Source organism: Ailuropoda melanoleuca, chromosome 7, assembly GCF_002007445.2.
Source record: "Ailuropoda melanoleuca isolate Jingjing chromosome 7, ASM200744v2, whole genome shotgun sequence".
Classification (NCBI taxonomy): domain Eukaryota; kingdom Metazoa; phylum Chordata; class Mammalia; order Carnivora; family Ursidae; genus Ailuropoda; species Ailuropoda melanoleuca.
The window spans coordinates 83,654,036-83,671,680 of NC_048224.1; the positions used below are offsets into that span (position 1 = coordinate 83,654,036).

Below are 17,645 nucleotides of genomic sequence, written 5' to 3' on the forward strand. Positions count from 1 at the left end.
TTAAGACTCTTAACAACTAATTTATTTTAAAATAGACAAACTATTAATCGTAGAAAATAGTAACATAGCAATTTTAAATGTACAGTTTTAACCAATACAAAAAAGCAATAAAGCAATATCTGAAGCTTTATTTAAGAAATCCCCGTACAGGATCTCTGAAGTTCCTAAAATTCTGGCACTAACTCTAATGTGAACTTTCATTAGCAAAAGATCCAGAAATATGGTAGCCCTTGACCTAAAAGCTAACTGATTTTTATGATATTCATGCAAAAATTAATGAGGAAATGGGAGAAAGCTTCCTAGTGCCTTGTTATAACTGCCAAAAATAAGTTTGAAACTTAACTGAGCATAAAATAAAATTTCTTTTTCTAACAAATAAGATCAGATTTCTTTTTAAAAAGAACTCTGAGTTTAGACAAAGTGATTTTCCTAAAAGCTAGCTGATGCTACCTTAAATATCACCTATTTTAAATTATACCATCTCTAAATAAGTTAATCACACAAGATAGTTTAAATACACCTTTAGGTGTCGGGGGAAAGCGCCTCGTTTTCTAACACAGCTGTTTTCATTTGAAGCTTTTGCACAAAACCAGATAGAAACATGAATGCCTAACCCGAAGACCTTTGATTACTTGCAATTTTGGAGTAGAAATGATGTGGCTTTGAATATGCCAGTGTTAGACCATACTGACTTAAAAAAAAAAAAGATAAATAGACAACTGCCAGTTCAAAAGATACATGGAAGACATGTACAATTCCAGAGAAAACACCCCTTCCCAAATTTAGGAGGGCAGAATAATTGCTGAGATGCAATTAGACAAACCTCTAAGAAAGAAAAATTAAGGCTCCAATAGTTAACAGTCTATTTGTGGAATAAAATTATTTAAATCTTGATTCTTCAGGACCCAGAAACATTAGAAAGTGCACTTGGGATATACTGTCTTAGGGTCCTCGAAGCAAAGCTCTAGCTGAACACTTGATTTTCCAAGTACTTGATGGTTACCTCATGAATTCAGTGATCTGAATGGTATAAAAACCAAGAGCACTATTAATAACTCTCATTTTAAAGCATGAGTTGGATGAAGAAAAGGATCAATAAATTCTTACAAATCCTGAGGTATGAAATCTGTATCAGTAGTATGACACCATCATTTGTTTATACTTTGTTTTCTGCCTGTGTTTAAAAACTAAAATTTATAAAACAAGCAAACAGTACATCAGATTCCATTAGTAAACTAAAATCTAATGTGTAAAAATTAGTGATTTTTTTTTCTAGTTTCTAATATCTGTTTTAGCAGAAGAGTTCAGGATCATTTGGGTGAAGGGGAAGTAGTCAGCCAAATTGCATTTGGAATACAGGACACATATTCTAAGGGTGTTCATGTTAAATTAAAAAAATATATAAATATAAATTAATAAAAATAATAGCAAACATCACATATATGCCACAAGAAAAGACAAAGTACTCAAATAGGCCTGGGTTGTTTGGACCGCCACTCCCAGGGCATCCTCCCCGTTTGTAGAGCAGAGCAATGATACTTGGAAATGGAAACATCTGCTACAACTTTTTAAATGGCAGGATTTACACAAGATTTTCAATCTTGTGCAATAACAAGTATATTCTACTGACTACGACATTGCAAGTGGCTTAGGAATCCCCTGCACGCACACCACACGCAAGCCCGTGCGCAGACTTGATATCCAGCAGAAAAAGCTGAAGATAGGTATTCAATGCGGCCGTAAACAGAAACTGGGAGAGTCACACAGCGGGATCTGTGAGAGACCATGAGGCCAGAGGTGTACGCGGTGCCCACAGAGGTCACGGGACCCTCATTTTTCTTCCCTGTTTGAGGTATCCATGCTATCGTTCATTTTTTGCTTCTGCATTCGTGTTCGGGTAGATGCTGGAAAGAGGATGAAGAAATGTCAATAGCACTGATGGTGTTAGTTAAGTTGACAAAGGGCTGCCATATATGTTACTCTCGTGCCAAATCGATGGAGTTCAGGGCCTGGCAAAGCAGTGGTTTCCAAATTTTTTATCATGAATTCTTTTCCAAGCATGTACCACTAAATTTGTATGTGTATATGCATACCATTTATGTTTGTGTCTAAATTCTAAAACACGCATAGCCCAAACAAACATGAAAAATAGATGAGATAAAAATAGAAATTCTAGTATTTTCTCTATGCACCCAAAAGGTGGCCTCGTATACTCCCAGGTGTGCCCAACTTTGCAGACCACTGCTGCAGAGATGCTGAGGTTGAGTTTGGCCCGGTGGCAGAGCAGAATGTCGGGCTGGCCCAGAATGGTCTGCTGAAGTGAGCGGTATTCTTCACGATGCAAGCAACTCCCTTGTGCTGGGAGGCGCCTTGCAAAGACATCAGCTCACGGCTCATTTAATTTGGACGTGAACATTTTAAAGGTACAGTATTAATTACAACATAGACAAAACCAGGAAACTTCTTTAAAAGAAGTTATTTAAGGGTAGCTCAGTCGGTTAAGCATCTGCCTTCGGCTCAGGTCATGATCCCAGGACGCTGGGATCGAGCCCCACATCAGGGTCCCTGCTCAGCAGGGGGCCTGCTTTTCCCTCTCCTTCTGCTGCTCCCCCTGCTTGTACTCTCTCTCTCTCAAATACATAAATAAAATCTTTTAAAAAAAATAAGAAGTTATTTAAAAAACTTGATTTTAGTGATGGGCAGAGGCTCTTCATTTCAAAGAAGCACAAATTCACATTCGAAAAAGAAAGAAAAGACTAATTCTAAGTCTTACCCCCTGAGCAATCTAGCACTGTGTGATGGGTCTTTTTTGAATGCCATTCTTTGAGGAAAACTGAAGAATTCCTTAGCCCTAGGAATCCAAACTCCTGCTGCTTCTCTCCAATTTGCAGCCGCATAAAGGCCCTGAACTCCAGCATGGCATTGGGAATTCACCACAAGGCCAAGTACGCTACTGGAAAATGTACCCACCACAGCAACTGAACTCTCCTCTACAAACACATACATATTTTTACACTTTCTGTTCCTTCTAAAATGCATATTTGTGAGCTTCAAAATCCTTCCAAATGTTTTTAAGGCCTCATTCTGGTCAGAAGCTTTGTGTCTATTTTCATGTACTGAGTGGAAATGCCACAACTACTTCAGAGTTCAAACACAAGTACATCAGTCAATGTAAAATCCAAAAGAGAGATTCGTTTATAATCAAAAAATTTAAACTCTTGATATGTTTAGTGTTAATTGTTCTCTTCAAAATAATATACATAGAAAGAAATTGTTTAAAAAATCAAAAGCATTCTTTTAAATACTTTGTACTTTAAATACTTAGTATTTATGAGCACATGTTTATAGAGAAGCCCCTTTTTAAAAAGTCACATTTCAACTGGTATTGTTCTGAACATATCATATCAATTGATGTGTCCTATGACCTAGGACTAATAGTTTTAATACTTAATATCTCCAAAATACTTGTCTTCTTTCCCAGTGCCAGCCATTCTTCCTGTCGATGGGTCTGGCTGCAGAGGATCAGGAAACATCACCCTCACTACCATGGCTCTCTCCCTGGGACAGCCCAGTAGCAGTTGGCAAGTGTTTGCCTTCTTCTTAAAGTACTTTCCATCTATTCTACTTGGGTTAATCTTGTATCGTCTTAGAGTGCTTAGGATAGAATCCCATTTGCCTTAATATTCCAAATTTATGTCACTCTGCATAACCTGGAGAATGACTTGGCGGTGCTCTTTATCAAAATTCTGATCTCCGGGAACAGAAAACTTTTGTTTGACATTGTTTTAAAACTTGAAATTAGAGAAGTTCGATAACAGAGTAAAAAATTATTCTTCAAATAAGGGTGATGATGTTCCTATATGCTAATTTTTTAAACCTTTCCCTCTATCCAATGCTCTGAAAGAGTTCCTCATTATAGTTTTGCTCTCCTGAGGTATTTCTAACCACAGCCATTCATGCTGAAGATGTGGTTTCACTTCTTAGTATTCCTGCACTAAAGATTTTAGGAAGGGAAAGATGACCTTCATTTTGCGTCATACATTTAATCCACAAATGTCTGTGGGTAAAGAGTACATTCTTGATTGGATTACATTTTAAGTGCATAAGCGAGTGTGCTAATTTAGGGAATTATATGTATTTATTCCTTTAAAAAATGAAAAGGCTTTTTGCAATATAAACAATGGTTTCATTTATGTAGGGTGAAATGATAAGTACTTACTCATTTCTGCCAGTTTCTGTTGAAATTTGGACTCCCCTGGGAGATGTTTACTGCAGATTTAAAAAAGAGAAGATATTTCATATGTATATGTATAAATGGAAAACTGAAATTTTCAATAACTATAGCGGTTCCAATGACTTATTGTATACTTATTATAGTGAGTAGCTTTTAATTTCAAAGGCTTATAAACCATCTAAAATACAAACCATCACAAATTTATAATCTTTTGCATTTTTCAGTGATTCTTATAAAACACCATAGTTGTTTTTTTTCCCAAGAGTAAGCATTTAAAAATCTAATGTTAATCATAACAAAATTTTATCAATGGCTTTGAAAAAAAAAAAAAAAAGATAAAAAAAAAGATCAGATCGTTAACATCTGATACATTCAATGAATTTTAGTAGATAGCATATGATTTAAATGGTGTTAACTTTGGGATACATACCTATTTCTTTGAGCAATCTCCACAATTTTGAAATAAAATTGGTATAAAGGGGTAGAGCTGGCACTCTGGCTTCTCCACATGAGCAGCTCAGCTACGGAAAAACATTCTACAGCTGTTCCTACCTTCCATCTGCTTCATCTGATCCTTCAATATCAAAGCGTAGTTTTTTCAATGGTTTGGGAGGGTTGCTGCCTTCAGCACTTCTTTTGAGCACACGGTCGCTGTTACACACCATCTGGTTTATTTTCTGGAACTTCTCAGAAGTCTACAAATTACAGAATTCTTTATTTTAAATCATTAAATGCCAGCATTTTGTAGTTAGCAACCCTTAATTGTAGTTGGAGGGGTATCAAAAATCAGGCAGAGGAAATATCTGCATTTTAATTTTCTGCTTTATTGCACCAGATGAGATACGGAAAAATCTTAGAATCAGTGTAACTACACTTAACTCTGCCCAATTAAGTATCTTCCTGTCTCTCCATATGAGGCTCCTCCCCTTCCTCCAACAACTCTGTCTACTTCTCTCAAAATTCTGGTTCCTCATTTTTGGAACTCACCCACACCCAAAACCAGGGCTACTTCTCGGAAGCATATAAAGTTGGAATGGCCTCCTAGAACCTTGTGGGTTTTGTTTGTTTTTTTTTGAGGGCATAACCAGGGAGAATATCATAAGAATCTATTAAGAAGTGAAATGTCTAGTCGATCATAATTTTGGACTCACTTTATGGATCTTATGTTGACAAGTCATATAGTTTATGTATTTTAAACCATTACTGATATAGTATTTATTGAAATGCTAATTCATAGTTTTTTAAATAAAAAATCAGATATAAAAAGATTTTGAGTCCATTCCTTATTACTAGAGATGATTTGAGATCTGTATCTTTTGAGGGAGAATCCTGTCACAGCAAAGTCAAGAAAGCTTTGGTAATAAATACCAAAGGGGACGTAATACCTTATTTTATCCAAGGACAAGCACATGGAAAATTTCCATTTCTTATTTGCCTACTTTAGAACTAGAGTGAGGGGATTACCTCAGGAATGTGTAGGAACATGTTCATCTGAACTAAAAAATGAAGCCAGGTTATCAGTAGAAACTAGGTCCCATTTGACTGACTGATTTGACAGTGAGATTTAGCTTTACTAATTGAGCTTTCTTTTTCCAAAAATTAAATGAGACAATTTTTTCTTTTTTTTAAGATTTTATTTATTTTAGAGAGAGTGTGTGTGTGCTCATGAGCAGGGGGAGGGGCAGAGGGAGTGGAAGAGAGAGAAAGAATCTCAAGCAGACTCCAAGCTGAGTGTGGAGCCCGATGCAGGGCTCAATCTCACAACCTTGAGATCAGAACCTGAGCAGAAATCAAGAGTCAGATGCTCAACTGACTGAGCCACTCGGGTGCCCCTAAAGGGGGCAATTTTCTAAAAATTAAATGCAAAAACAGGTTTTGATGGAAATAAGTTTAGAGCACATATATAATATGAAACTAAATTCCTGTGTATGTATTAAATTTATAAGATATTTAGTTATCAGCTTTAAAATATGTAAGTTCATATAACATTTTCTCAATTCTTTTAGAGGTTATAGCAAGCAGAAAAGTTTGAGGACCACTACTCTATATGTATCCAGATCCAACCCTACTTAATGTGGTCGCACATGTCCTTTGTGAACCCTGACAGCTGCAGCCTACCTTGAGCTAAATGTCACAGCATTTACTATTTGTAACATACATTTTAACACTTGGTCTTTTGTTGTACAAACTAGTATCTTTCTCTATTCATATTTGGAGCAGTGGGGTAGGCAGACTCTAGAATGGGTCTCACTAATCCTCACCTCCTAGTTTCCATGCTCGTATAATCCTCTCTTCCCTGAGTGAGTGGGTTGGACCTAGTGTTACCTTGCTTCTGAAAAAATATGACAAAAGTGATGGAATATCACTTCCAATATTAGTTACAAAAAGACTGTGACTTCCATTTTGCTCCATACCTCCTTCTTTCCCTCTCTCTCTTCTTGCTCTGAGGGAAGTAAGATGACATTTGTGAGTAATGAGTGGTTCCATGTAGAGGCTCAAGTGACAAGGAACTGATGGCTTGGAAAAATATATGTAATGTATTATATAATCTCAAAGGATGTTTAGAAAACCTCTTCAAAATTCACCAATTATGAGTATAACTTGAAATTAAATGTGATTTGAAAATAAGTCTGCTATTGATCTATTTTCTAATTTCTATGCAACATGCCTTGCTGAGGTGTTTGAATAATAGTATTTGTCAGTTCAAGTTACAGAAATCTGCAATTTCTTTTATAGTTACAGTGCATGCCCTATATATCATAGAAAGAAAATACTCACCCCAAATGATTCACCAATTGATACTAAGATTCTGTCAAGATAAAATACAAATTAGTAATGAAGGTCATATATAACTGTGCAGAGATGAACATAGATCATTCTGAGCTATTAGAAATACCAAATCAAAGGTCTGTTCTACCCTAGAACCACAACAAAATTCCAGTCATTAGGGGTTTATTCTAACAGTGCTAATTTAATCATACACTGAGCTGGTCTCTTAGATTTTTTAAGAATTACATGCCTGAAAGAACGTTTTTTGCCATTGCCCACATTTAAAGAATGCAAAGGAAAATTTTAAGTTCACCCATACTTAATTCTTCATAACTCAATGGGTAAGTAACCAATTAAAATTTCACATTTCCTCATTAAAAATTCACATAACAATTAGCAAAAAGTTACAGTATTAATAATCAGAATTCTAATTAAGATCTCTACTGATATATGGTAAAGTCTGCTTATCATATATACTAGAATCAGAAATCTATTAGTCTGCTTGTCCTTGTTTGAACCATATAATTTATGTTCTTTTGTTTTTATTTGAGTATAGCTGACCCACAATGTTACATTAGTTTCAGGTGTACAACATAGTGATTCAACAAGTTTATACATTATGCTGTGCTCACAAGTGTAGCCACCATCTGCCACCACACATCACTGCTGCTGTATCCCTATTATCCTTAGTATCGCTACTCATTATGTTGTACATTTTATTGCCTATGACTTACTCATTCTATATCAGGAAGCCTACATCTCCCACTAACCTTCACCCATATTGTCCATCCTTCCCTGCCCTCTAGCAACCATCAGTTTGTTTTTTGTATTTATAGATCTGATTCTGATTTTTATTTATTTTTTTGGATTTCACTTAGGAGTGAAATCATACGGTATTTGTTTGTCTCCGACTTATTTCACTTAACATTACATCCTCTAGGTCCATTCATGTTGTCTCAAATGGCATGATCTTAAACTTTTTAATGACTGCATAATATCCCCTTCTATGTGTATATATATTTAATGGCTGCATAATATTCCCTTGTATGTATGTCTATGTAGATCTAGATATCTGTAACACATTTTCCTTATTCATTCATACATCAGTGGACACCTAGGGTGCTTCCATATCTTCAATATTGTAAATAATCCTGCAGTAAACACAGGGGTGCATATATCTTTTCAAATTAGTGTTTTCATTTTCTTTGGGTAAATACCCAATAGTGAAATTACTGGATCATATGGTATTTCTTTTTTTTTTTTTTTAAAGATTTTATTTATTTATTCAACAGGGATAGAGACAGCCAGCGAGAGAGGGAACACAAGCAGGGGGAGTGGGAGAGGAAGAAGCAGGCTCATAGTGGAGAAGCCTGATGTGGGGCTCGATCCCAGAACGCTGGGATCACGCCCTGAGCCGAAGGCAGACGCTTAACCGCTGTGCCACCCAGGCGCCCCCATATGGTATTTCTATTTTTAAGTTTTTGAAGAACCTCCACATTGTTTTCCACAGTTGGCTGTACCAATTTACATTCCCACCAACAGTGTATGAGGGTTCCTTTTCTCCACATCCTCACCAACACTTATTTCTTGCCTTTTTTTATTCTAGTCATTCTATAGGTGTGATATTTCACTATGGTTTTGATTTGCATTCCCGTGATGATTAGTGAGTTTGAGCATCTTTTCATGTGTCCATTGCCATCTGTATGTCTTCTTTAGAAAAATGTCTATTCGGATCTTCTGCTCACCTTTTAAATGGATTGTTTATTTGCTATTGAGTTATAGGAGTTCTTTATAAATTTTGAAAATTAACTCCTTATCGGATATGTGGCTTGCAAATATTTTCTCCCATTCACTAGGTTGCCTTTTCATTTTGCTGGTTTCCTTTGCGGTGCAGAAGCTTTTTATTTTGATGTAGTTCTACTTGGTTTTTTTTGTTTTGTTTTTTGTTTTTTTTTTGCTTTTTGTTTCCCTTGCCTTAGAAGACATACCTAGAAAAAACGTTGCCGATGTAGCTGATGTCAGAGAAATTACTGCCTGTGATCTCTTCTAAGAGTCTTATGGTTTCTGGTCTCACATTTAGGTCTTTAATCCATTTTGAGTTTATTTTTTATATATAGTATTTAAAAGGTGGTCCACTTTCATTCTTTTACATGTAGCTGTCTAGTGTTCCCAGCACCATTTATTAAAGAGACTGTCTTTTCCCCTTTCTCCTTTGGCACAGATTGACCATATGATCATTAGTTTATTTCTGGGCTCTCTATTCTGTTCCATTGATCTATGTGGGTTTTGTTTTGTTTTTTTTTGTGCCACTACCATGTTGTTTTGATTACTACAACTCTGTAGTATATCTTGAAACCAGTCTTGTTCTTCTTTTTCAAGATTGCTTTGGCAATTGGGGGTCTTTTGTGCTTTCATACAAATTTTAGTATTATTTGTTCTAGTTTGTGAACAATGCTTTTGGTATTTTGATAGGGATTGCATTGAATCTGTAGACTGCTTTGGGAAACATGGACCTTTTAGCAATATTAATTCTTCCAATCCATGAACATGGAATATCTTTGTATTTGTTTGTGTCATCTTCAATTTCTTTCATCAATGTTTTATAGCTTTCAGATACAGGTCTTTTGCCTCTTTGGCTAAGTTTATCCTAGGTATTTAATCTTTTTGGTGCAATTGTAAATGGTGTTGTTTTCTTAATTTCTCTTTCTGCTACTTCAGTATTAGTGCGTAGAAATGCAATAGATTTCTGTGCATTAATTTTGTATTCTGAAACTTTACTGAATTCATTTATTCTTGTCGTTTTTTGGTATAGTCTTTAGGATTTTCTATGTATAGTATCATGTCATCTATAAATAGTGACAGTTTAACTTCTTCTTGACCAATATGGATGCCTCTCATTTTTTTTCTTCTCTGATTGCTATGGGTAGGACTTTCAGTATTATGTTAAATAAAAGTGGTAAGAGTGAAAATCCTTGTCTTATTTCTGATCTTAGAGAAAAACCTCTCAGTTTTTCACCATGATGTTATCTATCATGTGGGATATATGATAAGTTGCAGGTTTTTCATATATGGCCTTACCATCTTGAGGTAGGTTCCCTGTAAACCTGCTTTGTTTGGAGTTTTTGTCATGAATGATGCTGAATTTTGTCAGATGTTTTTTCTACATCTATTGAAATGATCATATGATTTTTATTCTTTGCTTGATGTGATGTATCACATTGCCTGATTTGTGAATATCAAACCACCTTTGCACCCTGGAATAAATCCCACCTGCTCATGGTGAATGATATTTTTGATATATTGTTCAATGCAGTTTGCTAATATTTTGTCAAGGATCTTTGGATCTATCTTCATCAGGGTTACTGGCCTGTGGTTTTTTCTTTTTCCTTCTTTCTTTTCTTTCTTTCTTTTTCTTTCTTTCTGTCTTTCTTTCTTTCTTTCTTTCTTTCTTTCGGTGGGGTGCTTGTCTGGTTTTGGTATCAGGGTAATGCTGGCCTTATAAATTCATTTGGAAGCTTTCTATCCTCTTCTATTTTTTGGAATAGTTTGAGGAGAATAGGTATTAATTCTTTTTAAAATGTCTGGTAGAATTCACTTGTGAATGCATCTGGCCTGGACATTTATTTTTTGGTAGTTTTTTGATTACTGATTCAAATTCATTTCTAAAAATCAGTCTGTTCAGATTTTCTGTTTCTTTCTGATTCAGTTTTGGAAAATTCTATATTTCTAGGAATTTATCCATTTCTTCTAGGTTGTCCAATTTGTTGGCATACAACTTTTTGTAGTAGTCTCTTATAATCCTTTGTAATTCTGTGGTGTCAGTTGTTACTTCTCTTTCCTTTCTGATTTTATTTGGGATCCTTTCTCTTTTTTTCTTGATGTGTCTAGCTAAGGGATAACTAATTTTGTTTATCTTTTCAAAGAACCAGCTCTTGGTTTAATTAATTTTTTTCTACTATTTTTTTTTTTGTCTCTATATGCCATTTATTTCTGCTCTGATCTTTATTATCTCCTTTCTTCTACTCAACTTGGGCTTTGTTGCTTTTCTTTTTCTGATTCCTGTAGGTGTAAGGTTATGTTATTTATTTCAGCTTTTTCTTGTTTCTTGAGATGGGCTGTATTGCTGTGTATTTCTCTCTTAGAACTGCTTTCACTGCATCCTAAAGATTTTGGACCATCTTATTTTCATTTTCATTTCTCTCCATGAATTTTTTGTTTCTTCGATTGCTTTGTTGGCCCACCGGTTGTTTAGTATCATGTTGTTTAATCTCCACATGCTCGTGTTTTTTCCAGTTTTTTTCTTGTGATTTATTTCTAGTTTCATACTGCTGTGATCGGAAAACATGCTTGGCATGATTTCAATCTTCTTAAATTTACTGAAGTTTGTTTTGTGGCCTCATATGTGATCCTTTCTGGAGAATGTTCCATGTGCACTTGAGAATAATGTGTATTCTGTTGTTTTTGGATTTAATGTGCTACATATATCTGTTATGTCCATCTGTTACAAAGTGTCATTCAAAGACACTGTTTCCTTATTTATTTCCTGCCTGAATGATCTATCCATTGATGTAAGTGGGGTGTTAAAGTCCCTTACTACTATTGTATTACCATCAATTTCTCTCTTTATATCCACTAATATGTGCTTTATGTATTCAGGTGCTCTAGTGTTTGGTATGCAGATACTCACAAGTGTTATATCCTCTTGTTGGATTGCTCCCTTTATCATTATGTAATACCCTTCTTTGTCTCTAGTTACAGTCTTTGTTGTAAAGTCTATTTTGTCTGATGTAAGTGTTGCTACCCTGGATTTGTTTTTGTTGTTGTTGTTTGTTTGTTTTGCTTCCATTTGCATGGTAAACATTTTTCTATCCTTTTACTTTCAGTCTGTGTCTTTATGTCTAAGGTGAGTCTCTTATAGACAGCATATAGAAGGGTCTTGTATTTTTATCCATTCCACCACCCTATATCTTTTGACTGGAGGATTAGGCCATTTACATTTAAAGTTATTATTGATAGGTATGTACTTAATACTCTTTTGTTCCTTGTTTTCTGGTTGTTTTTGTAGTTTTTCTCTGTTCCTCTCCTCTTATCTTTTTCTTTGGGACTGATGAGTTTCCACAGAGTTTGTTTGGCTATCTTTCTCTTTATTTTTTGTGTAAATATCATAGGTTTTGAATTTGTGGTTGCCATGAGTGAAACATATAATTTGTTTTTAATAATAAAGCTGAAAAACAGCATTAGCTTCACATAACAAGGATATGATCATATGCACATGGAACTAGTAGATATATTTTATTGTACTCCAATTCCTTGATAAGTGGACATCATTCTACATATATTTGATTAAGCAGAATACCTAAATATGCTGGATAAATAGAATGTTAAGATGCTTTCTAAATGCCTGATCAATGATTTATCAAGATTTTGAGATTATGACTTTTTTGCTAAAGAACCTCAACCAAGAAGTGATTTCACTAAGTTCAACAAATAGCCATCATCATCATAAGCATAATATGGATCAATTATCATTACCTTTTCATGTGGCAATGTGGGACTGTGTAAATTAAATATATATGGTGTATATCTTAGCAACTTACAATGTAAGCTGTAGATATCGTACACAGATACTATAAGAACACCAAATAAAAGATGGTACGGGGGTGCACAAGAGGATTTATATCACTTGCCAATTATTTTCTACTTTATCTCTTCCTTTAGTTTCAGATTTTACCATGAGTGTGCATTACTTATATAATTAAACACCCTACACAAATGTTTTCTAAAAGGCTAATATCTTCCCTTCTCCCTGTTTTTCTTGCCCATTAAGTACAACTCTATGAGCTGACAATTTGAGGAGATAAGACTACATTAACTGTACTAGCTAATCTGCCTACCACTCTGTACAAATAAAGTCAGTTTCAAACAGCCCATGATAACATATAATAAGTCAATGGAAGCACTTCAAAGCCACAGAGCACTTGTGGTTGGATGTGGAAGATAATATAATGATTTGTACTTGCACAGAACCTTTCATCTAGGAATTTACAACAGCTTCGTACTCATCTTCCCCCTAATCCACAGCACCCTTCCAAAGTAGACATGACACCCACCCCAGGTAATATAAGGAAGCTGTAGGCAGAATTAAGGATGGACTTCTAAAGACTTAATTTACAGTCATCTACATTTAATCAGTCATCTACATTTTTATAACAAAGCAAGATGAACAGGTTCACAGAGTTTACAGGACATTCAATAAAACTACAGAATAAAAATTCTTAACCAAAAGTAATCACTTTGCTTAGCAGACTGGCTACTTAAAAAAAATATGAAAGTGATTTTAAACCTACTATAAAAATTGTTCTTTGTTCACAAAAGAACAGACCCCAGCAACCGGGAAAGTTGAGGACTAAATCTGCAAACCCACTTAAGTAAAAAGATAATCTTTCTTTCCTGCCAAATTCCTATCATGTCACTTAATGTAAATAAGTATTTTTTAAGTAAAGAAAGTTTTATATTTTTGTGCTTGGATCAAAACAATCCCCTCTTATTCTTTGCCCCTTCCCTAAGGAGAAAACACAAACCTTGATCTTGGAGTCATTTTTGTTGGCGTTGGCACACCTTCTGAAATTTTATATGGATTCTTCAGGGGTGATATATAGATGTTCCCCCCAGGAATCCGTAAAGGTGAACTAGAAAACTTGTAAGGGCTTCGAGGAATGTGAGGTATTGGTGACAAGGTAGGGGGCTAGAGCAAAAACAAAAAGTAGATTTTTTTTTAATGTTTTAGTAAGATCCATTTTATAATTATATTTTCCCAATCAAAGGATACTTCACACATACCCTGGTAGAAGCATACTGCAAAATATTTGTTTTCAGTCTCTGCATGAAGACCGAGTTATAGAATACTATAATGGAATCATACTCCTCTTCTCTGATCAAAACACGTTTGAATGTCTGAGGAAGAAGAATAAAAACACTTGTTAAATGAATTTGGAAGTCTATCTCTTTAGATTTTCTTTTTTAATACATCATATTATTTTTTAACAGTAAGAATCACATAGTATACAGGACAAAATAACCTGAAAAAGTCTTCTTAGGTTTGGATTATAGCTGCTCTCAGAAGTGAAATGTCACAGATTTTTTTTAAAGTATATATAAATGTAAAAATTTATTACAAATATCCTGTTTATTGCAAGGCAGATGCAGCATTCCTTATTAGCTTTATCATATGAATTTGGATATTAAAGTGCTTTAACTTTCCAATTCCAATTTAAAGGTAAAAAATTGATATGTGAATTTATATAATAAGATCAGAATATATGATCTAATTTATGACTTACATTATCATTTATTATAGATATGGATATATCAAAAAACAGTCTTACCATGGAAGATTACCTACCTCCTGAACAGCATGAGGAAGATCCTTGTATGCTGTTACAATGATTTTGAATTTAAGGTCTATATTCTTCACTTTGCATATGCCATACATGGAACACATCATAATCTGGTAAATCAATGCAATATAAAAATATCTGAATTTGTTACATAGTTGTGCTCTAAAAAGTACTGTTATCTTTCTTTCAGTTTTAAAAAATGGAAATTTAAGTTCCTATAGGATTATCTTTTCCCATCCCAAGCTCAGTTAGAAAGGTGATGTGAAGTTTGTTTAACCCAAATTTTGTTTAAAGAACAAATGCAAAAGTCAAATCTTGATTATTAGAACTGATCATCTGGTTTGTAAATAACCCTAACTTTGACCCCTGTTCCTAAGATTTTTCCCAGAAAAGCTGAATCTGGAATCAGTTAACTGTGTAACTAGCACTTAAAAAAAAACCAGTTGTGTCAAAGGTTCAAACTATCAGATAAAATAATATTGAATATACTTGGTGATGGTGGTAAGGGGCTTGAAAGGGGGCAGGAGAGAGTCTTTGTATTGTAGCTAATGTTCTTGATTTGGATGCAGGTTATACAGATGAGTTCAGTTGATGAATTTGCATTAAGATGTATCCTTATAATATATGGATGTTTTATATGCATATTTCAATAAAAAGATTATTAATGTTAAAATAAGATTTGAAATGATTCCCTACAAATTGAAAAAATCAAACTTTTGTATGAATTTTATTGCCAAATTTAAGTACATATATCTCTGCAACATTCTTGCTCATATCTACTATTGCCAAGAGTATCTACTCATCATCCCTTGCTCTGCATCCTACCAGGCCCAAGTCTACTATTCTTCCCATTCAGAATGCCATCTAATATCTTTTTGCTAATTTACATTTTTCTCCTACTTCAATTCTTTTCCTAAGGTACCTCTCCACAAAAATCTTGATTTCAGATACCTACTCTCTTTAGAAATCCTTAGCACTACTGTTTTTCTATATTGTAGCAAAGTATAAGGCAATGAGTGCCTACTTTTAAAAATCCAACATACTAGAATTTATATACCCAAATATACTCTTGTATAATATACATATTTGGAGGTTATACCCTTATACACTAATTCACTGCTGAAAATATCATTCTTTTTGGGAACATTACTACTGACCTTACAGAAATAAAGGGATTACAAGGGAACATTATGAACAGCTGCATACCAACAAAATAGATATCTAAAATGGAATGGCAAATTTTAAGAAAAGACACAGACCACCAAAACTTAGTAAAGAAGAAACAGAAAATATTAGCTAGAATTATTAATTCAAAACTGTCTACAAACAAAAGTCCAGGCCCAGACGGCTTCACTGGTGAATTCTACCAAGCCGTTAAAAAAGAATCAATACCAATTCTTCACAAACTCTTCTGAAATTAGAAGAGGGAACACTTCCCAACTAATTCTCTTAGGATAGTAGTACTCTGATAACAAAACCAGATGTCAGAGGAAAATTACCATTATCTTTTATGATTATAGATACAAACATCTTTTACAAAAACAAGCTGAATCCAGCAGCACATCAAATGTATTATATATTATGACCAAGTGGGATTCATTCCAGAAATGCAAGGTTGGTTTAACATCTGAAAATCAATTAATGTAATATATCACAGATCAAAACAGTAAAAGGGGAAAAACCCCAATGATCATCTCAATAGATACAGAAAAAGCATTTGACAAAATTCAACACACTTTCATGATAAAAACAACTAGGAATAGATGGGAACTTCCTCTACTTGATAAAGGGTGTATACAAAAACTCCATAGCTAACAATACATTTAATGGTGAAAGGCTGAATGCTTTCCCCTAAGACCAGGAGTAAGACAAGGATGTCCCTTCTCACCACTTTCACTCAACATTGTTCTGGAGGTTCTACACCAGAGCAATTTGACAAGTAAGCGAAATAACTGTTGTACAGACTGAAAAGGAAAAAGTAAAACTATCTCTATTTGAAGATAATATGATCTTATATATTGAAAATCTTAAGGAATCCACTAAAAACTATTAGAACTGATAAACTACTTCAACAAAACTGTAGGATAACAAGATCAATATATGAAAATAAATTGTATTTCTACACATTTGTAATGAATAATGCAAACAAGAAATTAAAGAAACAATTCCAGTTACAATAGTGTTAAAAGGAATAAAATACTGAGGCATATACATTTAATATAACAAGACTATACTCTGAAAATTTTAAAACATAACTGAAAAAAAGTAAAGAACATCTAAATAAATGATAAGACATCATACATGTTCATGGACTAGCATACTTAATATTGTTATGATAAGAGAGCTCTTCGAATTGATCTATGATTCAGTATAATCCCTATCAAAATCCCAGTTGGCTTCTTTGCAGAAATTGACAAGCTGATCCTGAAATTCATATGGAAATGCAAGCTTTAGAATAGTACAACAAATCTTGGAAAAGAAGAGCAAAATTTCTCCCTATTTCTTTTTTTAAAAAGATTTATTTATTTATTTATTTATTTATTTATTTATTTATTTATGGAAGAAAGGGCACACACAAGAGTGTGTGTGTGAGTAGGGGAGGGGGAGAAAGAGAGGGAGACGGAGAGAATCTCAAGCAGACTCCCCGGTGAGCACAGAGTCCCAAGTGGGGCTTGATCTCATGACCCTGGGATCATGACCCTGAGATTATGACCTGAGTGTAATCAAGAGTCAGATGCTTAACGGACTGAGCCACCCAGGTGCCCCCACACTTCCATATTCCAAAATTTACTACAAAGCTACAGTAATTAAGACAGTGGTGTACTGGCATAAGAGGAGACATACAGATCAATGGAGTACAATTAAGAAACCAGAAATGAACTTTTACATATATACAGTTAGTTGATTTTTGACAACTGTCAACAGAGAAAGAAAAGAATTTTTAAGAAATGGTGCTGGAACAAGTAGTATTCACATACAAAAGAGTAAAGTTAGACCCCTATCTCACACCATACACAAAAATTAACTCAGAATGAATCAAAATGTAAATGTAAGAGCTAAAAGTATAAAACTCTTGGAGAAAAACAAGGATAAATCTTCGTGATCTCTGATTTGGCAATGGTTTCTTAGATATGACACCAAAAGCAGCAGTAACAATAGAAAAAAATAGATAAATGGAACATGATCAAAATTAAAAACTTTTGTGCCTCAAAGGACATCATCAAGAAAGTGAAAGGACAACTCAG

The 17,645-nt window shown here is 34.3% G+C and overlaps 1 protein-coding gene across 3 annotated transcripts in view; it reads right to left on the reverse strand.

Annotated features, from left to right (window-relative positions):
• Positions 1–17,645, reverse strand: part of RB1 (RB transcriptional corepressor 1) — a 155,243-nt gene continuing 137,598 nt past the window's right edge. For 2 of the 3 annotated variants that reach the window (XM_034665175.1, XM_034665176.1), the window contains 7 exons: positions 14,406–14,510; positions 13,844–13,957; positions 13,585–13,748; positions 7,013–7,043; positions 4,787–4,929; positions 4,220–4,269; positions 1–1,904 (listed from right to left, as the gene is read on the reverse strand). In XM_034665175.1, the coding sequence (XP_034521066.1) occupies positions 1,831–1,904; positions 4,220–4,269; positions 4,787–4,929; positions 7,013–7,043; positions 13,585–13,748; positions 13,844–13,957; positions 14,406–14,510 (681 nt within the window). In that variant the 3' untranslated portion in view covers positions 1–1,830. Of the gene's footprint in view, positions 1,905–4,219; positions 4,270–4,664; positions 4,930–7,012; positions 7,044–13,584; positions 13,749–13,843; positions 13,958–14,405; positions 14,511–17,645 lie in introns of all 3 variants that reach the window. The other variant, XR_004626733.1, reaches the window with a different exon arrangement.